The sequence below is a fragment of the Hippocampus bargibanti genome, linkage group LG02, assembly GCF_051943395.1.
Source record: "Hippocampus bargibanti isolate YZ-2025 linkage group LG02, ASM5194339v1, whole genome shotgun sequence".
Lineage (NCBI taxonomy): Eukaryota > Metazoa > Chordata > Actinopteri > Syngnathiformes > Syngnathidae > Hippocampus > Hippocampus bargibanti.
In genome coordinates, this window is record NC_142735.1 from 13,409,239 (window position 1) to 13,432,204 (window position 22,966).

At 39.8% G+C, this 22,966-nt stretch overlaps 4 protein-coding genes across 9 annotated transcripts in view; 1 reads left to right on the forward strand and 3 right to left on the reverse strand.

The window, feature by feature from the left end:
* LOC148901603 (uncharacterized) overlaps positions 1–780 on the reverse strand; it is a 41,838-nt gene extending 41,058 nt beyond the window's left edge. The window contains exon 1 of the mRNA XM_088989478.1: positions 705–780. The gene's annotated coding sequence lies outside the window, so the exon portion shown is untranslated. The remainder of the gene's footprint in view (positions 1–704) is intronic.
* Positions 781–1,580: 800 nt separating this feature from the next.
* dcps (decapping enzyme, scavenger) lies at positions 1,581–4,581 on the reverse strand. The gene is made up of 6 exons (XM_089017210.1): positions 4,327–4,581; positions 3,823–3,973; positions 3,493–3,638; positions 3,309–3,422; positions 3,063–3,173; positions 1,581–2,802 (listed from the first exon to the last, which is right to left on the reverse strand). Exons 1-6 carry the CDS (start codon positions 4,528–4,530, stop codon positions 2,536–2,538), a joined length of 993 nt encoding a protein of 330 aa, XP_088873336.1. The 5' UTR covers positions 4,531–4,581; the 3' UTR covers positions 1,581–2,535.
* A 543-nt stretch (positions 4,582–5,124) lies between these two features.
* Positions 5,125–22,966, forward strand: part of ids (iduronate 2-sulfatase) — an 81,233-nt gene continuing 63,391 nt past the window's right edge. For 2 of the 5 annotated variants that reach the window (XR_016114148.1, XR_016114149.1), the window contains exons 1-13: positions 5,125–5,324; positions 5,619–5,755; positions 5,855–6,032; positions 6,165–6,253; positions 7,060–7,260; positions 7,518–7,688; positions 7,769–7,895; positions 8,219–8,389; positions 8,584–8,690; positions 10,328–10,444; positions 11,855–11,965; positions 12,091–12,225; positions 12,296–12,424. Coding sequence is in view for 2 of the 5 variants with exons in the window: in XM_088989483.1 (XP_088845609.1) it covers positions 5,258–5,324; positions 5,619–5,755; positions 5,855–6,032; positions 6,165–6,253; positions 7,060–7,260; positions 7,518–7,688; positions 7,769–7,895; positions 8,219–8,389; positions 8,584–8,690; positions 10,328–10,444; positions 11,855–11,965; positions 12,091–12,225; positions 12,296–12,379 (1,695 nt within the window). In the remaining 3 variants the exon portion in view is untranslated. Of the gene's footprint in view, positions 5,325–5,618; positions 5,756–5,854; positions 6,033–6,164; positions 6,254–7,059; positions 7,261–7,517; positions 7,689–7,768; positions 7,896–8,218; positions 8,390–8,583; positions 8,691–10,327; positions 10,445–11,854; positions 11,966–12,090; positions 12,226–12,295; positions 20,559–22,966 lie in introns of those variants that run through there. The other 3 variants (XR_016114147.1, XM_088989483.1, XM_088989482.1) reach the window with 3 other exon arrangements.
* The window catches only part of aff2 (ALF transcription elongation factor 2), a 127,911-nt gene continuing 117,697 nt past the window's right edge, over positions 12,753–22,966 (reverse strand). For both annotated transcript variants that reach the window (XM_088989481.1, XM_088989480.1), the window contains exons 24-26: positions 22,847–22,899; positions 20,731–20,936; positions 12,753–19,856 (exon numbers count right to left, since the gene is read on the reverse strand). In XM_088989481.1, coding sequence (XP_088845607.1) covers positions 19,735–19,856; positions 20,731–20,936; positions 22,847–22,899 — 381 coding nt within the window. In that variant the 3' untranslated portion in view covers positions 12,753–19,734. The remainder of the gene's footprint in view (positions 19,857–20,730; positions 20,937–22,846; positions 22,900–22,966) is intronic.

The following is a 22,966-nucleotide window of genomic DNA, read 5'->3' on the forward strand; positions in this document are numbered from 1 at the left end:
TCTGCACTGTCTACCTGGCCGCCTTTAATTCTACTAGTGAAGTCAAAAAAATAATAATGAACAATTACAGTGACAATTCAGCACACTCGGAGGATATCGACTCCATGCTCGAATTCACATTTCTTTGTAAGAACTCAACAATATACTGTATGTCACGTTCGCTCACGCACACGAACGCACGTACGCATGTGCATATTGGACATATACAACACACTCAAGTGCGCGCAGGCACGCACAAAGGAACATATCCCGCAGTCTGTGTTTTGGATTACAGTGGTTCCATCACAGTTAAAGATAACTACTTAATCTGAAGCGCCCTTGACTTGTGACACTCTCCTAGCAGGAGCTATGACAAGTGAAATCACAAAAATGGAAGCAGGGGGCTCCTACACAGATCAACAATATTAATCGTACAAATAAGTCTTAGAAATACAAAAACATAAACATGTACTGTAGTTAGTTGGAAATGTCCCATGGACAAAAAAAGCGTTAACGAGTAAAATTAAATGCTCTACAGAGGAACTTTTTGAACGTGATGATGATGAAAAGCAAAGTCAAAAACGCACACACGCACGCTTACACACGCACGCACACACGCACGCACGCACGCACACACACACACACACACACACGCGCGCGCGCGCGCGCGCGCAACACCGCCAAACTTGCTACACTAAAAATGTATGACAACAAAATAGACCTACGGTATTCCCTGGATCTCAAATGGCTTCAGAGTGAAATCATGTCTCAGTGAGTGAAACCAAGACATCAGCGCTAGTGGTGAACTAATGATTGGATTATTTGTCTCAGTCCTGCCCTGTTTCCTCAGCTCTTCCACGATGCATTCAGTGACACATTGGTATTTTTCGACTCGACCAAGTACTTGACTTTTGTCCATAACAATAATTTTTTTATGATCACATCATCACTTTAAAAGTAATTACACTTGAAAAGATATATATATATATATATATATATATATATATATATATATATATATATATATATATATATATATAATTCCCAACGGGGAAGATTTCTACGCGTAAAGTAACAAGTCAAACAAGGAACGTATATAACAGGTTAATTTCACTATTAGAATGATGTTGATATCATAACCACTAGCACTCGGCTATTTTCATCTAGGAAATCTAATATGTATCTGAAGCATTTTTTGCAGTTCTGGGTTTCGAAAAGTTGGAACATTTATGATTTGCCGTGTTTCAATGTTCCAATTGCCGACAAGTGCTAAATACTGTAGTGTCTTGCCACACGGCAACACTTGAATGCATCGAATTAAAATGTAGAAAAAGCAATTTACATGAGGTGAGGCACGACCCTGATGGGACAGAAAATGGATGGATATTGTTTGATTAATTTAAGAGAAAATTGACTGATTTAATTACCCAATATACTGTATAACTGATTCCAGTATCAATGTACGCCGAGCGTTACATTTTAACCCAAACACTGCCGCCTGGTGTTGATATTTGGGAGTTTGCTTACGACACATCCTCAATGAATTTTTTTGTGATTCTTTAATACCACATCGCACATTTCCTCATAATATGGGGCGAAATGTGTGAGCCAATGTCCCAGTTTAGCACATTAGCCTCAAGACCTGTGTGAGCCTAACTGTGTTTGTGGGGTCAGGGGCAAGGACATATAAGTCTAACTAGAACTATAAAATAAGATGAAATGAATAGCATAAATTAAGAGAAGCTTGCTCACGATTTAAAAGGTTGCAAGGATGCAGATGCAAGATTTGGATGAGGCAAAATAAAGACTGCCGTTTACATTATTGTTCTATACAGTGTACATATACATACATTTTCCAGTTGCCCATTCAACAAATATTTGTACCTCAATGAAGAAATTGCCTCAAAAATTTCATTTCCATTTCGTGATGTCAACTCGGAGGTTAGTTTTGTCTTAATATCATACTGCTGCTTGACTCATTATAAAACAAACAAACATGTGACCTACAATCATTATAGCTATTTTGAATTGTGAACAATTACATATTTTATCAAGTGTAATATACAATTTATAAAACACATTACAGTCAATGCTACTAAAGGATGTCAATATTGTCATGCAACCTACATGTCAATGAGTCCGCTTTGATCATGGAGAAAAAGATGGTATAACTTGAATTTTAAACATGCTTTACTGCATACAGTAATAAAGCAAAACAGAAAAGATACACCATTCCTCATTAAGAACAATTTATGTGCTGAAGATTGTCAGCATTAATGTAAATTTATACGACCTGCCTATTTAGTAACTGCACCAATAGAAAAAGGGCACATGAGCAATATATCCAATGATTTACAGTATGTATAACATTACAAATGGCCATTAAAAATTCCTATATTTCTTTTTTGCAACTAAAATGTACAAGCTCAGCCGTGAGATTGCAGTTATAAAATTACAACTGGAGAAGATGCTGGAATGAGTCTCATAGTCATAAAAATCACTTGATCACAGTACAAATATGGACTGAAAAGCACCTTATTAACCATAGGTGGCGCATTACAACTTCCCCGCTTTCTGAAACTGGCTAAACAATCCATCATCTGCCCGCAGGGGAAATGAGAGAGTCCTGGTTTTATAATAGTGTGGGTCTGAGTAAAGGTTCTGGATGACATCTGTGAGGAGGTGGGCGCGCTCTACGCCACAACCCGGCGCGTCGTAGCCAAGCTTGGTGAAGTGGACATGAAGGTGGTAGTAAGACGGCTGGTAGTGCAAGTAGACTCTCAGCTTGCTGCCTGGGAGGCCATAGTGCTGCAGGATGGCCTCCTAATGGCACATAGCACATAATTAGATTGTTGCCATAATATTCATATTACAGTAAAGTCTCGTTATATCGATATTCAAGGGAGTCCGAAAAAATATCGATATAACCGGGACTATCGATATATCCGACCCTGTTTGCATGTAATTTTCTCCGTGCGTGCATAGAAATAGTATCGATATAACCGGGACTATCGATATATCCGATATCGATATAACGAGACTTTACTGTACTTCTAAAGTGCTTAAATAAAGTGTAGTGTCACCTTTCCTTTCTGGAAAATGTTTTGCAGGAGTGCTAAGTGCTCTGATGTCAGATCTCTCAAACTTTTGATGTTTCTCTGATGTGTGATGGCAATTAGGTACAAATTCTCCAACTGAAACAAATAAAGTAAATAGTAAAGTAAGGTAAAACAGTATTTTCAGTGGCACTAGACATAAAAATGAACAAGCACTTAAAAAAACATGGTTATGTCTTTTTTTCATGGCTGTATGTATCATTCATGTTTCACCTGTTTCTGGTCCCATTTGAAATCCGGGAGGAGGACAAAACCAAGCTTTGGATGTGGATCTTCAAAAACTATCCGCTCGGACTCAGCCTTCTTCTCCAGGATGTTATATACCCACTAAGGAAAGAGTGTCAAGAACAACATCAGCACAAGGTTGAAGTGTTGACCCTTTTCAAGGCTCACTAACCTGCACACTAAAACTCTGCTTTTGGACGAAGGGAAGAGTGATTGATTGGTAGTCGTCCGCTGTCTCCTCCACCAGGTAACTCTCCTGACGCTGGTATTTCTTCACATGCTTCTCAGTGGCTGGACACACCACAGTCGCCTTCATCTCTGAAGGATACAAATCTACTAGTGCAACTTTTCTTTTTCACAGATGGGTTAGTGTATTTACTGGAAAGGTCGTACCATTAATGAAAAGGTTTCTTCAGCCGTCATCTGTACAGATGACGGCTGAAGAAACCTTTTCATCGATGGACTACCCGTGTACGACTGAGAGCTTACACAGACGTCGTACCATTAAGGTGAGGTGGAGCTTGAAGACGGTAGGTGCTGTAGATGTCATTCTTTAGATCAAGCTTTAAGGTTGATGCAGTGAATATTTCAGACAGGTCGTCTTCTCCGATGGGAGTCTTCTCCAAAATGACTATAGCATTCTGGTCAGCAAACTGATGACCATGTCAAAAAGCCATACATGAAAGAAGAGAAATCACACGATCGTTTTTTATGTACTTAATGCATACTCTCGGTTTTATCCCCCTTCATATTGAGCCGCCCTTACCGTTGTGAGTCAAATAAATTAACTAATTAAAAATACAGTAATACAATAAGCTACCTTTCCCATCAAATCTGTTAAACGTAAATGTAGTTATAAACAATTGACCCAGAGGTCGACTTCAAAACAATAATTTCTCACTGTCGTTTCATTACGAATTAAAACCATCGCCAACACTAAACTCAATCGCGTCAAGAATGTGCGTGATCAGAAAGAGGTTGGAAACTACGAATGAATCATATCGACCTTTCCGTGGACGAAGATAGTTTTCTCCCTGGCAAAATCACTCAACACGGTTGTGGTCTGAAAGGCAGACAGAACATTGTTTTCAGATTGCCCTCTATTCTCTCCTCGACCATCCTCGTCGTCTATTTTTGTCTTCTTGCGTCTTTGAGAAAAGTCATCGGATGCTTCGAGATTATTTTCATGTCTGGTTGAAATATCCGCCATGTTTGACGCCGGTTCCTCAAAGATTGTGACGAAAAGATCGTTCACTCTGTACCCAGAACAAAGCCTGCAAATTGGTGCACGGTGATAGGTTATCGCGCATGCGCGGTCCATTTGTAATGTTTTAATTTTGTATTAATTTATTAAAAACACGCCATTGTATTTTTAAGTTAGTATTGCCCACCCCAAAATATACATAATTCACATTTTTGTCAGACATATTTTTGTACACTCAAACGTCGTGAACGATTCGTCAAGTAATGCCCTTAGATTCGAATTCATTCAAAACACGCTGTTTGAAAGATATTCAATTATGACATTTGTCACAATTGCATTTGATTAATTTCATTTGTTCATTCTTTTTGATTTTATTGCACGTCAAAATATATATTCATCGCAACTATCCATATTTCCGCTAATGCAAATTTGGAAATTGTGATCGCCATCGCCGCTGAAGCAATCACGAAGAAACGATGAATGCTACCATGACTGACACCTTGTTTTAGCCAATCCCCAATACTCTTCGTCTGGGGGTGGTCTTTATCAGCTGAGGCCAATGAAGATACAGAATTCAGATACTAATCGGAAGTTTTTAAGTAGGAAGACCCCTGATGTGTATTTCATCTGATGATGGTTACCCCAGACGGGAGTTTGGAATGTTTCATACCTTATCTGTGTATCGTCAACTTTATGTATATGGACAAATGTTTCATTTGGACGCCATAGCAACATGTACATTATTGTCCGTAAATATTTTATCGTCGTTCTTCACGCGCTTGTTGTCGTTGCGAGACAAGGTAACCTTTCAAACTTTTCAACGTTCTATACTACAATATTAAAAAACAAATGTTCGCAGGGAGAAGAGCTCGTGTCGTTAAAAAATACTTCGAGTCAAGTGCATAATCTGATTTAGCATTGATTTGTGATAATTCGTGCTTGTTATCCATTTTGTCGCTGGACGAAGTTGTCATAAATTCCATGTGCGTTTTGTGGAGTCCAGTTCGCCAGCAGAGATTTATCACTTCCTCGGTATTGCCAAGTTCCACATTTCAACGTGTCTATTTGTTGGTGGTGAAACTTTATTTTAATAGAGAGACCAAATGTTGTTTTCATCGTTGCTGACGACTTGAGGACATCTTTGGGCTGTTATGGAGATGTAACAGCAAAATCGCCCAACATTGACCAACTGGCTTCCAGAAGCCATGTTTTTCTCAATGCATTTGCACAGGTTAGCAGACTTGGATTTTCAATAAACCTTAGACTGCAAACACGTGCACTATATAATTTTGCTTGCACGTTTGAATGTTTTTATGATTGTTGTTTGCAGCAAGCTGTGTGCGCACCTAGTCGAACGTCCATGTTAACAAGTCGCAGACCAGATACAACCAGGCTCTATGATTTTAAATCCTACTGGAGAGTGCATTCTGGAAACTACACTACTCTTCCACAGTATTTTAAATCACAACGTTATGTTACCATGTCTGTCGGAAAGGTTTTTCACCCAGGTAAATTAACTTAATGACAAACTGCATACACGTTCTTCTCATTTGCTGCATTTTTTTCACATTCTGCATTTTTGGACAATCTGCATTGTGTTAATGTTGGGGACAATGGTTGTGCTGTATTTGTCTGTGCAGGCATTGCCTCAAACCACACTGATGACTATCCTTACAGCTGGTCAATTCCTGCATATCACCCATCTTCATTCAGATTTGAGAAAGAAAAGGTAACACCTCAAATTAAGGCTAATTAAGTATTACACCTGGAACAATGACGATACTGTCTTGCTTGTGACCAGCCCACACGAAGAGCACTTTCATAAACTGACGACCACTGAGAATAAAAGTTCAGGATGTTCGACTCTGACATTTTGGGATGCACCTAAAATGCATTATAATGTTTACAGGTGTAGTGAGAATATTGTGTAATAGGTAAATCAGTCTTGAAATATGAGGGGACTGGTGTTAATAAAGTAAGTTGCAAGTTGTTAAGAGTTGTGCAGATGCCATTGGTTTGAGAGTTGTATGAGGTGATTTGCAACTTCAAGGCTGGAAAGATTCTATTGTGTCTGGCCCGGGGAAGTTTGAATACACACAAAATGTGCCGTAGAATTCCCCAGGTTATATATTATGTCTCATTCTTGCAAGTATTGTTTGTTTCTTTCTGAGGATTAGCAGGCCTTTGTCAAAGTGAAGTGTGTATATCCACATTGATGAAATTTGAAACAAAAACTATTGTGAGAATCTATCATGGAATGTGTATGGCAGCTTCTCAGGTCCATCTGGCAAGCATATTACTAAATTTATTATTTTTTTAAATAATTTTAAAATTATTATTTTAAAATATTTTGTAATAATTTTATAAGTGTTAAAATTTATCATAATACTGCTTCGCCCAACTGTCCCATGTGTGAATACACATAAGGTAAACATACCCAACTTGTTCAAAGGTGAATCGAATCAGTGATTGGCCAGCGCCCCAGAAAACAATGCTGTATCTGCAAATACATCTGTTACTCAACTTTATTTTCAGATGTGTAAAGGAGAGGATGGTTCCCTCCATGCCAATCTGCTGTGTGCAGTGAATGTCACGGAGCAGCCTGGAGGAACATTGCCTGACATGGAGAGTGTCGATGAGGCTGTGAGACTTTTGAAGGCTCAGGCCTCTGATGATAATCCTTTCTTCCTGGCCGTGGGCTTTCATAAACCCCATATTCCCTTCCGGATACCGCAGGTATGCTTATGAATTGCTTACAGTTCAAGTTCAAGGTTAAATTCTTGGGATCTTCACTGCAAAATGTTTTTAATACAATGAATCAACATGCTCTCCCATCCAAAAATGTAGCAACAGTGAGTTCAATTTGGTGTCACGGTGGAGACTACAAACATTACGATGAAGAAAAAGATAAAAAGATTTGGCGCAGTGGAGACGAAAAGCATTACGGATTTGAGCAAAAGCACATTCTAATTACTATTTAATTTGAATTCCAGGAGTATCTACACCTCTATCCCATAGAACACATGAGTCTGGCCCCTGACCCAAATGTTCCGAAAGGCCTTCCCCCTGTGGCCTACAATCCTTGGACAGACATTAGGAAGCGTGATGATGTCCAAAAGCTCAATATTAGTTTCCCATATGGACCAGTGCCTAAAGACTTTCAAGTATGAATCTGACATTTTTTTCCTTCCACTTGATGAAGTGCTTGTTATCTTCTATTGAGAACTATGTCACTGTCCTCTAGCTGCGTATCCGCCAGCACTACTATGCTGCTGTGTCCTACTTGGATGCCCAGGTTGGACGGCTGCTCAGTGCCCTTGATGCCCTGGCGCTGGCTCAGAGCACAATAGTGGTCTTCACCTCTGATCATGGTTAGTCATGAGTAGGGAAAACAGTTTGTGTGGGATTTTAAGTAAAACCTACTGGGTCGGTGCTTTTGTAGGAGATTTGGATTCAGCAATGTTTTTGTGTGCTGGCCGTGCTAACGTTATTAAACCACCTCAATTGAATAGCAGCCATCAGAGGGCAGTGTTGTAACAATAACATGGCTATTTTGTTTCTGCTGGATACTCAGGCTAATCTGATAAATAAAGTGCACCCTGTATTACTATTCAAATTCAAGAACATGATAAAATGGAGACACCTAAACTTATGTCGTGATCACCCTGTTGTTTTCATTCCTATTTTTTTCTAGGTTGGTCGCTAGGTGAGCACGGTGAATGGGCAAAATATTCTAATTTCGATGTGGCAACACAAGTGCCTCTTATATTTTATGTCCCTGAGCCCCCTGCATCTTACAGTGTGCTGAAAGAATCTACCTTTCCTTTTGTGGATGTGTTTAGCCCAGCTGAGTTCATCTTCAAAAGTAAGAACCTACATTTCTAAAAATGTGAATTTAGGTGAGAGAATAAAATATAAGGCTGTTGACAGCATTTTCGCCGTGTTTAATACACAAGCTACATCAAGAAATTCTGTCTTTATAATGACACCTTTTTTTCTAAACCGCAATTGCCTTTCATAAATAACTTCTCGAAACCGAGTAACTCATGTCTTTTCCAGCTGATCAAGTTGTGGAAAATGTGGTGGAACTCGTTGCTATTTTTCCAACTGTCGCCCACTTGGCTGGCCTGAAAACACCTCCCCCATGTCCTGAAATTTCTTTCAAGGTACTGTACTTGTGATGATGGCTCAAATAATTCAAATTACATTTTTTCAAACAAAACTAAGCAAAATAGGTCAGACATCATTTGGCATGTCAGTATATCTGGGACTGTGCTTTAAATGTTGACTTATTTTGGTTGAGATGAAGCAGCAACATTAACAATTTAGCTATTCAGAATATTGTTAAATACATCTATATAGATTCCGTACAGCCTCACAATACTGCCTCGGAGAACTTTTAGCTGCGTCAACTAATTGTTGCTATAAGAGTAAGCCCAACAACCATACAGGCAGTGCATCAGGAAATGTCTTGAAGGAACTACAATATTTAAGACTTCTCATTTACAATTATAAGAATAAACCAAACCAGTTTGTATTCTTGGTCGTGTGGCGAAAATAATTAATGCACACACTAGTAGTCCATTGTCTGACGAATTTTGATAATATGAACAGCCTATTGTCCTGTGCAGGGTGCACCAAATCACTTCTCAAAGTTGCTCTCAAAACATGGCATAACACCACCATGAAAGTGATACCGTTACTGTAAAACCCTCACCCATCACTTTGGTGCGAGGTATATTTGAATACATAATCCTGGGCATCTATTCTGCACCATACTGTTGTTTCTTCGCTGTATTTTCATTCTGTTTGTCCTCACACTTGAAGTATGGTAAACCTAAGAACACTCTGGGCCCAAAGGTTTCCTTATTTCCCCTGAAGGTATTTATCCGACTGCAGGGGTGTTTTATAGATAGCCATTGGTCAGTAATAATAAAAGAATATGATACATAGTACATTCCGTTTATATAGTGCTAAAAGGTTCTTTACTTCCCATGAAAATCAACAAAAACTAAAGTGGCTCTTTCAATAAACTACTTTGTTGGTGATTTTTGCCTTTATTAGCATTTTTGCCGTGGAGGTTATGAGAGACTAAGCAGAGCAATGTTTTTTTTTCCATTTTTTTTTAATTGGAGTGCAAAAAATGCCGCTTTGTTTGCTTGGTTGACAAGGCGCAATCCAAAATGACACAGATTGCAAATTTGTGGTGTGTGATAAAGAGCAGTTGTGAGGTTGAACTGCTGTCTCTTCGTAAGGTAAAAACAATGGGTTCTGGAATTTTTGATAGAGAGGGCTGATTGGAGAAGGGAGCCGTTTTGACTTGACAGTAACATGTTTTTCAAGTGTATTGGACTTAACCAAGTTAGAAGGAGATTTTAAAGATATTGGATATCAGCATGAAGAAAAATGGAAAACGGGATGAAGGTGATTTGAGCATGGCAACAAGAGCTGACAAGACTTGAAGAGGTGAAGGGATTTTGGGGAGAGAAGCCGATCAGGTTGCAATGGCTTGTTTTGCCTTGTTTGAAAGAATGAGAGAGGTTCTATTGCATTCAAGCAGCTGAAGGATCGTGAGATATACCGGTAATCTCAACGTTGGAGTTTATGTTGAAAAATGGTTTTTTTTTCTGTGCTTTCCTTGACCAGATCTGACCTAATCTAGTGGCAGATTCCAGTCGGTCACTAGCACGAATAACCCGTGTCGCATTATGAACCACAGGGTTTAAAGCACAAAGGGGATAAGCAGTGTTTAATAGTTCAGTGTTTACAGTGGTTTGTGTTCAATTATGATTTTTTTTTTCAGGACGAGCTTTGTACAGATGGAAGGAACTTGGCGCATGAATTCAAACCCAAAGAGAAAAAAATTAACGTGGCGGCAGTTTCTTTCAGCCAGTATCCGCGACCTGCTGATACACCACAGGTACAAACATTGTCGTTTGAATTTTAATGAAGTTTGGGCCTTGTAGAAAAAGCGAATAAAAACGACGATTTGCATGATCGTTTTTTAATCTATATTCAACTGAATATATGACAGACATCATCAGACATGCACTCTTCATTGTTTGACTGGACATTTTCATTGTGTCACAATCTGTACACTTATTTGTACCAGGTGCAAATACGTTTTGTTTAGGGTTAGAAAAGGATGAAGATGATCGAAATGAAAAAAAAAAAAAAAGAAACATTTTTGCATAGTAGAAGAATCCTCTTTATAATATTCTTGGTTCATTCTTGTTCTGGACAGTCTCCTTTGCAATTAAATATCTGCCCTTTGAGGTGCTATTAAGAATCACTGTCACTTTCATGATTTTACATTTTTCTTTATTGCCAGTTTTAAAATATTTGTATTGAAAATGAAAGTAACTAGGGAGTACTTTAACATTTTAATGAGTTATGATATGATGATGATAATAATTACCCTTTTTAAATTTCAGTTCAGCAGTACAACATTTGTGGGGAAAAAACGTAACCCTCTTGATCACAGGTCTCAAAGTCAAGGCCCGAGGGCCAAATCCAGCCCGGCACATCATTTTTCTTGGCCTGTGAAAGCAAATCAAACTTGTGAAATTTCATGATGCTTGCTAAAATACTAACCAAAATTTAATATTTTTGGATGTAAACCACAATAACAGTCATTATTCTTGACTTCAGATTTGAAAACTAGTTATTCATTAATTTGTTGTGTGCTCTATATGTAATACATGTACAGTAAAGTCTCGTTATATCGATATCGGATATATCGATAGTCCCGGTTATATCCATACTATTTCTATGCACGCACGAAGAAAATTACATGCAAACAGGGTCGGATATATCGATAGTCCCGGTTATATCGATATTTTTCGGACTCCCTTGAATATCGATATAACGAGACTTTACTGTATGTGGAAGGGCTTAAACATTGTAATGGCTTCCCCAAATTCATAATGACCCTCGAGAGGAACCCATAACTACAATATGACACCCCTGCTCTTGATGAATAAATAGACCTCAAAATGTAAACATCCTAAATTTTAAGTTGTGATATGACCATAGACTGAATTTTTAGCCCATCTAATGATCATTATTCATTTACCCTTTACCGAATCCATTCGGCCAGTTACTAATTTTATATATACAGTATATAATTTGCCCCTGGACCTAATGTGTAAATCTAGCCAGCCATGATTTACCCTCCGCCCGTGTCTATCTGAGACCTTGATGTCTGCTTATCCAAGGCATAATTCAATCGACCTGACATACATTTTCCATGACGGTGTCCTAAAATGTCCGTCGTACGAATAAATGTCTGCTGCAAGTCTACCGTGTTTTATTTGTCATAATCTGTTAGGAGAACTCGGACCTCCCTGACCTCAAAGACATCAAGGTGATGGGCTACTCTCTGCGCACCTACGACTACAGATATACTCTATGGCTGGGCTTTGACCCCAAAACATACAAAGTAGGAGTTTGCTCTTTGCAAATAAACATACAATATTCACTCTGTCTTTCTCAAAGCTTGTCTGTAGAATGACGGAGCATCTGTCTCATGTGGTTGACATTTGCCACTATAATCAATTTCTAAAGGTCAATGTGTCTGACGTCCACGCTGGGGAGTTGTACATTCTGGGAGATGACCCCAGTGAGGACAACAATGTCTACGATGACTTTGAGCAGCACAGCATGATGATGATCAGGACGACGATGAAAAACATGCCACCTGTAAGTTTGTGTAATGTCCACTCATTTTGATTCTTCATCGACGTGACTCGTTGCCTTCTTTCCTGCCCAGAATGTGAGCATACAGACGAGGATGAAGCTGCAGCTCCTTTACCTCACAGCAGGAATGAAGATAAATGCAAGGGAAGCAGAATGACAGATGGGTGTGGAGGGCACAAATTACAAGACAATACAAAATAGCGTGAGTTATGTAGTGCTTACACAGCTAATAAAACCCAAGAAAGGGAAAAAGTATTGGCCTTGTATATTTATCTACAAAACAGATGCAATCTCTAATTACAAATCTAACATGTGGCATCTCGATTTGCGTTCAAGCTTCAAAATTCATAATTGGCAACTGTTTATAAGGCAGCCACGTCAGCACAGGAAGGTCAGATTTCAATACCATGCACTCTTGATAAACTGCTTCTCCGGTTTCCTCCCACACCCAAAACACATGGAGGTTAGGTTAATTGCACTCGTAATTGTCCCAAGGTGTGACTGTGACCGTGAATGTTCAAAAGTGAACACTCTTTTTCTCTCTCTCTGCCTCTCTGCCTCTCTCTCTCTTTCTCTCTCCACCTCCACTACTTTTTAAAATGCCACTCTAATACAAAGACAAAAAAAAGGTGTGTGTGAAACGGTTACCACACAGGGTGCGATGCTAGGTACAAATGCCACTATATGGACTTGCCATGTTTGATAATTGACTTTGGATGACAATGGATGGAATGGAAACTGAAGTAGCCTCCTATCGACAATATTGCAGTGGTCAGCGTGGAGTTTTGTATCATGTGGCACAAATATATTCCGTCTCATCCTTCCTACTTCCTCATCACATTGCCAGGCCTGATGGCAAGAGGAAACTGTTCAAATCTCCACTTGAGCCACTCGAGCTCTCGTGTGTTCAGCTCAGCACTTTGAAGCCATCTAATTAAATGTCTTAGTGAAAATGGCCGTGGCTTACTTCTGGCACATAAGCTTAAATTCAAAGGTGCACATGGCTTGAGTTAAAAAGCCCCCCCCAAAAATCAAATGGACCAAACATTTTCTATATGGCTGTTTTCAACTTTAGTAGAGAAATAGAGCGCAGCCTGGACTGCTCACCACCTCATTTCAAGGCATACAGACAACCCGCCATGTTTTGAAATGAATACGATAACCTTCCACAAAGGTTTTCACAGTAATTTGACAATTGTCATCTTGGCGCCTTAAAGGACAACCGACATCACTTTTTTTGTTTCCTAACTGACATCAGAAAAACGTTTTATAGCATCTAAAATACCCAAAACACACAGTATGATATTTTTAGTCAAATGCAAAACACCAATAAAAGTGACTTAGTGTCCTAAAGCTGCAAAAAAAAATGAACCCGGAAGTGGCGAGTTTCAGAAGGTCCCGCCCCCTTGTTCGTGTGTCACCCTAAGACATCTTGCCTTGCTGGAGAATCAAAACAATGGCTTCAGATTCGGAAAATATGCTTTCTTGTTACTCATCCAGTTATGAATAGGATTCAAATAGTTCTGAAGAGGAAAGCATTCATGTTTGCAATCGATTAAATAATTTATTCCGTGCCATTTTGAGGCAATAGGAGGGGGGGAAATGTAGCACCAAAGAAGAGGCAGAAAATGGCGACAAAGCTCCTTGTAAGGAATTAATCAGCCTGTTTCCACAGGCTGATTAATTCCTTACACGGAGCTTTGTCGCCCTCTTCTGCCTCTTTTTGGTGCAACACGAAATTTTCAGACCAAACAAGTACAGCAAAATGCATTGACATGATGGAAGGACTGCTACAATGTGTCCTTCTTTCGGTCAGGGGCGTTCCTTCAGTGACGTAGGGTGAGGACTCGTCACCAACTCAAAAACAAGACTTCTGGAATAGTCAGCGCGAGTCTTAAAACGTAAAATATAGCTGTATGCGGCGGAATCATTGTAAAATACGCTCAGTAGAAGTCATTTGAAGCCATTTTACAAATTATGGACACAACTTGTCCGGAGACGTCGATTGTCCTTTAATGCTTCCCTATAAGGCAAAATGGCATCCTTGCTGTCTTTTATGTGCTCAGTACAAAACTGCAATTCGAAGTTAAAGCCAGATTGATCCTCATATTTTATGAACAGCGGTATTATCATCTTGTCTACTTCATATCTAATTTAAAACACATTATTTTCTTAAAGACAGTGTCAGACTGTCTGTAAGAAAATAATCTGTTTTAAATTAGATATTGTATGAACATTTTGCCAAGTGAATTTAGCTCACAGCAGTTCAGCTACAATTTCTTTGTATGAATAGAATGCGCTGGGTCACTGCGGGTGTCTTGTGGCAGCCTAAAAATGTGCCTCGGTGGTTTTATCGGATCAATATTTATCATCCCGAGCAGTGATCTCCTCTCATAATCACATTGATCCACTGACAATTATGTTCGTGTTTACCTGCTACCTCCTTTTTTCCCCACGTATGTAGCTGCCCTTTATGCAGCAACCACTCTGTCTTTGTCACATTCTCATTATGATTCATACACAGCTAATCACATTACCACTATGGGCTCGTGGCTTGGCAGGCCACCCTGCTTTTCTGTTAACATCGGTGACATACGCAATTACATTAGAGAGATGGTGCGTGTGTGTGTGTGTGTGTGTGTGTGTGTGTGTGTTTGGAGAAAAGCTGAGCTCAGAATCTATAAATGCAAGCTCACTTTCCGCTTGAGTTATAGAAAACTTTTGTTTTGTCTTTGAATCTGTCCAATAAACATTAAGTCTGATACATTTCCAGTTAATTGCCACTCCCTGTTGACGAGTAATTCCAGCTAAGTGGGAATTGATTCATATCTTTTTATTATGCAATATTTCATGAAAGACGCCACAAGCAGCAGAGTCGCTTTATAAACAAATAAGTTGACTGAAAATATCACACAAACACTGGCTTTCTTTTATGTACTCGATAGTTGTATGGAAGCGTGTGGGTGCGTGCGTGTGTGTGTGTGTGTGTGTGTGTGTGTGTGTGTGTGTGTGTGTGTGTGTGTGTGTGTGTGTGTGTGTGTGTGTGTGTGTGTGTGTGTGTGTGTGTGTATGTGTGTGTCCATGTGTGCCACCATCGCTAACGATCATCTTTGATTGGTAGCCTACCTGCTCAGGATGCCAGGGAATCGTATCCCACGAAAGGTCCTCTAAAGGCAGCTGCGGCAGGGACAATGATCAGATGGAGGGTGGAAAAAAAGGCTAGAAGATCAGTTTGAGGTCTTTAAAAAAAGGCGGGTTCCACCTTAACACACTGGAGACAGCGGCTGCTGATAGAACTAACTAGTGCCATCTATATTATGAAAGTGTCATGGTCCAAGGAGAGAAAAACTGAAGGGGAAATGCCAAAAAAAACAAGGAGGCAACTCACATCTACTGACAATCCAACCCTTGCAGCTACCTTTGAGTGCACCATCTTTGTGCATTTCATTGGCAATGATGGGCACCCAGTAGGTGTGCATGTATGATTTTATTTTATTTTTTTAAGCGTGAGTTGATTTTGAACAATGAATTGATTAATCAACACCGAATCGATTATTAAATTACAAGGTAATTATTTATTTATTAATCATTAGATACCTTGTTTAATGAAAAAGCATGCCTGACTCCTCAAATGAAAAAAAAAATGTGTGTGTTTCTGATAAATTTTTGCAAGCTGAAATTGTCGGCTCTTTGAAGAGCCAGATGATTGATGCATGACAATTTTAAAAATGTCATGGAATGAATTAGAAAATATCACTCAATGGATTGAGGTTAAATTTAGCAATCACCATCTGCATTTGCAAAGCGTAATATGATTCCGAAACAGATTTGCTCAGCTTAATGGTGCTAACGATACACCAAAGTAATTAAATCGGTCCGCAGAAACCTTAACATTTGCATTGATACTCAAATCCTGAACGTTTCATCATTACTTCGGGCTTGGTTGTAGATCAGTCCACATCTAAAATTTAACAACACTACGGAGGTTAATAGTTCTCACAAAATAAATTTTATTGATCAGTTGATTGATATGAAGATGCACATGATCAAAATTCAATTCCCTAATAGGAAAGGTGTGAAAGGCATACTCTTTACAACTTTGAGATCTCTCTTATGTTGACACGTCTCATTGTCTCTCTTGGCCTCCTTCACACGTGAGCTTTCTTTCACCATGAAACGTATTCCATTTCTAATACATACATGGAATACAGCCTGTGAAGGAGGCTAGCTGAATAAATATTGCAATAAGTATCCATTGAAGAGGGTAAACACGCCTGTTTTAATGGAAGGCATCTTTATAATAAACAGACCTCACTTAGTGCACCTGTGAGAGGTTTTATTCATTAAAATTAATGGTGTAATTATGAGGATCCATTAATGGTGGCTTTTTTTTGACTGTGAATACATTGGTAGCAGCAGATTTCAGACGTGCTCCTCCTTTGCAAAATTTCAAGGTCCCGCTTTTGTTTCTAACATTAACTTTCCTTCCAGACTAATGTTGGCATTTTTCTTATTTTGAACGACGCGTGTATCTGAATACTGGTAGTGTCAAAGTGGCAGCCATCAATGTGAATGGTGAGGTTTTGGATGAAAAACATGACATTTTAGGAAAACAGAAGTACCCCTGGTGTAAATCCTTGGAATGGGTTGAGGTGGCGAACGGTGAGAATCAGTTGCAAAATATGGAAGAAGTGGTGCTTCAAAAAAGTGAGGAATAAAATAGTTAGGGGTGTAGAATTACATATTGGCTTTATTTAGCACAACAAATCTTGTGGTGCTTCAGGGGAGACTCTGGAAAGATAGCACAGCACAAGTGCTGCCTTTCCCACTGAGTAATATAGTCAAGGCCTGGTCTTGGCAGGTCTTGAAAAATCCCAAATCCGCCTCATCTGTGACCGACGCAGGACAGAGTAAAGATACCTTCAATTCAGAGACCCTTAGAAAGTTAGGCCAAGACCTTCCTGCTATACAACCATAAATTAACTTCTGTAAAAACAACAAAGAAAAACATAAGCAAACAAACAAATAAAATAAATAAATGCATCTCATACATATTTCAAGAAATAATGCTGTTGTGTTTGTAGAAAGTTTTTTGAGACAAGGGGGATGTTTGAACAGAAGTTCCGATCATTTTCAGACACATGACACAAGTAGGGAAGCCCAGTAGCCACATGCTTAGCACGTTGTCTTTACATGGATGGGTACTAGGTTCAATTCCAGCTGGCCTCCCTGTGTGGAGTTTGCATGTTCTCCCCCTTGCCTGTGTGGATTTTCTCCCACTTTCTACCCACATACCATAAAAATGAATGGCAGATTGACCCTCAGTGTGAGTGTGAATTCAGAATGTCACCCACCCTGCGACCCGAGTGAGGATAAAAGGGTTCGGTGAATGAATGAATGACACAAGTAGTTGTTGGTCTGACGCTACCATTTATTGCATGCAACGTTTCAGGCATTTCAGACGAACCGTCAAAACATCAAGAAAAACAACAATGGAAATTAGACACTTTGAATCACCGACCAGTCTTTTTCTTAAAGCCGAACCTCAATGTCATCATACAGCAAATGCCCGTAAAAAGCTCATGGAAACATTTGATTTTACAAAAAACAATCTCATATTTGTACCAATATGGTATGGAAAATCATTTAGATTCATTATTTGTTCTTAAATAAATCGAGCAATTCCCACTGGACATGAATAGAGGCACTTACGTTTTTTTTTTCAAAATTTCTTTTTTGTTCAATGTTCTTTCCACATCCGCATTGTCTTCCAAACACATTCAGCACATTACATGACTGAAAACATAAGCACTCACTCGATGAGCTGGATTTACAAAGACCAATACAACAACCAAAAAAATATATATTATCACCCCCCTCCCCCCATTTTTTTAAACATGGCACGGGAAGAAGATTTGAATTTTCAAGTGGCGGATTTGTTGTTGTGAGAATGCAACCATAAACAAAGACATACTTGTCTTTCTTTCTCTCTTGTGCACAAAAAAACAAAAACATATAAACACACACACAAAAACACACACGACGGAATAGAGATGTTCGATATCTTGTTTTAAATCATTCAATTGTCCGGTCACTTTGAACTGACACAAACAACCACGGCAACAATAAACACAAGAACATCACTGTCCGCAGGGAGTCGCAGACCCTTTATCGTGGAGCACAAACGTCACTACCGTCCAGTCATTTTTCAAAGACTAGACACAATCAGCTGTACACGTATACATGGAACAACACAGCAAATGACCAAAATGTCCAGTGGTGATTTCATCTGATTCAATTTTCTGCAAACTTGCCATTGGCGCACAGTCTCTTGGTAGGACGAGGAGATCTTGGATTTCATGCCCAATTTAGGACAGTTAGCTAGGTTGGTGGGTTACCGTGGGAGCCAGAACTGAGGCAACTTCCCTCAAGAAAATAGGCCTAGAAACAAATGAAGGAATCGAAAAATGCGTCATTCTTAGTGTTCGCTGAGAAGACTAGACTGATTTTTCTTTGGTGAACTATTTTACTTAAGACTATGAGAGAAAAGGTCAGAAGCCAAATTTGATTATCTCCACTGGTAAGCCTGCATTTTTGGTTCGTGTCTTGGGTTGGCCAGCAGTCCAAAAACAAAACAAATTCAGCATTTAGGAACAACGATGACATAAAGTAATGAAAGGAATACAATAAAAAAATGTGAAAGAGGGGCTGTCTACAAATTATTGTAGTTTGGATTTAGTGCAAAGGACTATCAAAAGATGAAGTTGCACGGAAATCTGCAATCTCGGAAAAACAGTTGTCAACTTCAGACACTTTGTTATCCGCGATTGTAAATAAAGTATTACAGTGCCAACAGAAAGATGCAGATTGACTGTGAACAACAACAATGGTCATTTGGTAAATTTTGTGAGGAAAACGATACATCTCAGGAGAATTGAGTCGTACGTTAACACGGCAGATGTTAGTCTTCTGTTAAAAGAATATTTGTTATGTAGCTGCATTTTCCTGCATGCCACTTATCTAATTAGTGTATTGGACCAGGTACTTTAGCAGCTGGATCAGTATCAGACAACATGTTCCTCCACGGAACGTCCTTCCAAGAGTCATCCACTTTAAACACAGCAGCTTGAACACTTGTTTTTAAAAATGGTCTCATCCCGTTAAAAATACATCAAACTTATACTGTATCTCTATTCAGGGAGGAATTGAAAACTGCGTAATAATTGTTGTCTCCCCAAAGAGTCCCATCAATTCCATTATGCTAATTTGTACTCGGTAGGTCACATTCAAATCTTGTCGTTACTAATTCCTAAGTGGGGATTGATTTTGCCCAATTAATCCAGCTCGTCAATGCCACGACTGTATGATTGCATGTTGAGTCATTTGAAGGACCCCAGCGGGGACTAAAGCGTCATTGTGTGTGTGTCATCTGACAGATCCCAGTTCTAGCTCCCAGGCCCATTTTACAATTTCCCTTTTTTATTTTTTTTATGGCTGGCTCTGGTCCAGCGCCTACAGCAGGTGCGCCTCAATGCGGAGCCAGTGCAGCCCCTGTCTGATGTAACGGACCAGCTCGGTCATGCCGCTCTGCTGACTCAAAGGCTCCATCGCCAAGTCGAGCTCCTGGAAGAACTCTGCAGGGAGACAGAGAGACACTCCGGATGAAACACTGAACTACACTTGAGGTTCTTTCACTGACTCAGATGAGAAGTTAAGCATGCATATTAGCTGTAGAGTTAACACTCTTCAAATTTTAAGATGATTTTTGCTTTTCGCTTTATGTCTTCAGGCCACCAAATTGGTGCTTCTGAACAATTTTTGAAATGAGTTACGAGATTCATTTTGACAAAAGTAGGGCTTTGTTACATCTCGCTGTTGAAGTGAGTTGAGGAGCGTCATTTACACCCACGGCGTGATTGACTGTCACCTTGTGGCATCAACAGTCATTTTTAAAGCCCTTTTCACAAGGGAGTGGTTCCGTGTGAAAGATTTGGAATGACGACAGGCTTTAACAAGAACTAGAACGCCCTTCTCTGAAATGTATCTTTCATTGTGAATAAAGAAAGCTCATTTGCTCATTTTCAGGAGACTTCAGCGAAAAAAGGGAAAAAGTGCATCCTTTACGAACAACTTGGCATGGACATGGAGAGTTTCATCTCATTCGTGAGGTCACTGAGAATGCTTCAAAGTATAGTCCATGCTAAGCAGGAAGCAGTTAGGCCTGCCACAATAAAAAGTTGTTTCAGACAATATATTGTCCGACAAAAAAATATCTTTTTTTTAATGTAATATAGTGTCAAATCAAGTCACATTTATAAAGCCCTTAATCACCAAAAGTGTATTTGTCGTGATGATAATAGAGCAAAAGCACATTCTCTTGCAGGACAATTCTTTTTCAATTCTTCAACAATCTTCGTAAATCACAATTTCCCATCACTGGTTACCTATTTTTTCGACAATTGCTTCAAAACCAGAATGTAGAATGATCATATCATTTTATTTTCCGACCTTGACTACCGCTGGCCAATCTGTCAGCCGTCTCCCAGTGCTCGTAGCTACGCAGGATGTTGTTGGTGATGTTTACATGACTGGCCGCCATGTGGTGGATACGTTGTGGAATAGCTATGCTGCCTGATGAAATCGGTGCACCTCCTGATACTCCTCCGCTGGCTGGCGAGAGGCTGAGAGAAACTGGAGACGGAGTCCCGTTGATCCTGGGATATACGGAGAGGCTGTTAGGCCGTGCCATTCAAACTATTCAATATAAGCTCATGGTATTTATTGGCGAATTGGGCTGCAGTGATTGAAACACAAATCTAAGAATTTTCAATTCAGTTCATCGCGCTACTGTGTTTGTTACATGCCAGGTGGATTTTGGCAAACTCTTTCAGCTTCTTCGGAGAGATTTTCTTCACCGTGGTCATCATGCAGTCTTTCATAAAATCACCGCCGTTGTAATGTTTGGAATGCTTTGCGATCAGCGCTGTGGCGTTCTCATTTGGCTCTTGGGCGCTTGCAAAATAGTGCTGCTGTTAAATTAACCAAGCTTCAAGCTGCTTCAATTTCTCAGTGCGTTCCTACCCCGTAATCTTGTTTGACATGTCAGCTGGTCGCATTTCGTACTGTCATTTGACATTATACACTTTAAAAACGGCCCCTGTCTTTTTGCAAATAAGGCATGTAATATTCTAAACAAAATGTCCTTTGCCCCAATCAACAAACACAACAAATCCAATAATTTCCATTTTGACAAAAATGAAAATGAATAAAGATTGGCTGTCAACCAATTTAGGCATGACATGTATTGTCTGTGGTGTGTGTCAATCACTAGTGAATCACCAGTAAATCGTGTCACTCTAATTTATGTACATGCAATGAAGTCCAGGATGGCGCCCAGGTAGTCCTCTCACGAGCCTTGTTGTTTTTGTGTTATCTTTTGTCACTTTGAGTTGTTGTGCGTCGTGTGGAATGGATACAGATTGTTTTTCAGCATTTTTGGCCACGACATTCATCAAGGAGGAGACTGCTGAGGAGTTGCGCCTTATCGGCAGCACTGTTTTTGATTTGGGAGGAATGTCTGTGCTATTTGACTGTCATCGCTGGACAGCTCTAGGATGATTGTGCTTTTTTTGCGCCTGGAATGGGCAGCATTTTCACAGCCCAGCTTTGTTCAGCCGAAAGGTCGGTGCTGTTGCACAGTCTGCGGCTGGATGGCTTGAGCCCGCGATGAGAAGAAAGGAGCATGAGCGCCGATGCGGAACTGTCGCAGCTTGGAATCAAAGCGGATTTACGTGGGACAGGAGATGTGAGACAGTCTCTTTTTGTCAATGGATGCTACAGCTTCGTGTTTGCTTTCAACATTTAGCTTGTAGCACACATGCACATTTCATCATGACATCCCTGATCCACTGGTAAAAAGGATGCTTTGATCCACTCGTCTTTCATTTAGAACTGTTTCATACAACAAAGTGGGTGCAGAAAGTGCTTAAGATGAAATGACTGTGTATTTTGTGTTGTGTCACATTATTTGTTATTTAGTTTTTTTGTTGTTGTTTTGACTGCAAGAGCCGCGACAGCGGCTGCCTTTACAGCAGGTCCTGTATTTACTTTTGTACTTCTTCATGATGTTTACTGTTTAATCTGGTGTTGATTAATTATTAATGAACACCTTCATTTTCTACATCACCAAACCCAAAAAAGTGTGTTGCGTCTACAATAAAGTAAGTGAATGCTTCCACGTTGAAAAATCTGTGTTGCTCTGGCATTGACATCATTGCTGTGATTTTGGCCGCGACCCCGGCAAATCCACAGTCTTGTAGGTTTTGGGTTACGCACACGTCCCTCACACACGCGTCCCGCTGTTAGAGCTGTTCAAACTCGTTAGCTTCACATCCCAGAGCCCCTCTGTGCCTCTCCTCTATCTATCACCACCCACTCCATCGCACCTCAGCCAGCCCTCGACAGCCCCCCAGACTTCTCCTGCTCTCAATTACAGCAAATCAATCCCTTTCTTTACTTCTGTTTTGACAAGATTGTTAAGGACGCCCCAGTATTTTGCAGTGGCGGTGAATTCAAAATTCAAAATTGTTTGTGTGTGTTGTTTGTATACAGTATGTGCACTCACTTTCCATTTATCCTCCAGGGAGAGGGTGCTTGATGGGAGTTCTTGGCAGAGTTCTAGTACACAGAGAAACACACGAGGGAAAAGAAAATCTTCAGAAATTTGAGCACAATTGTATGCCAA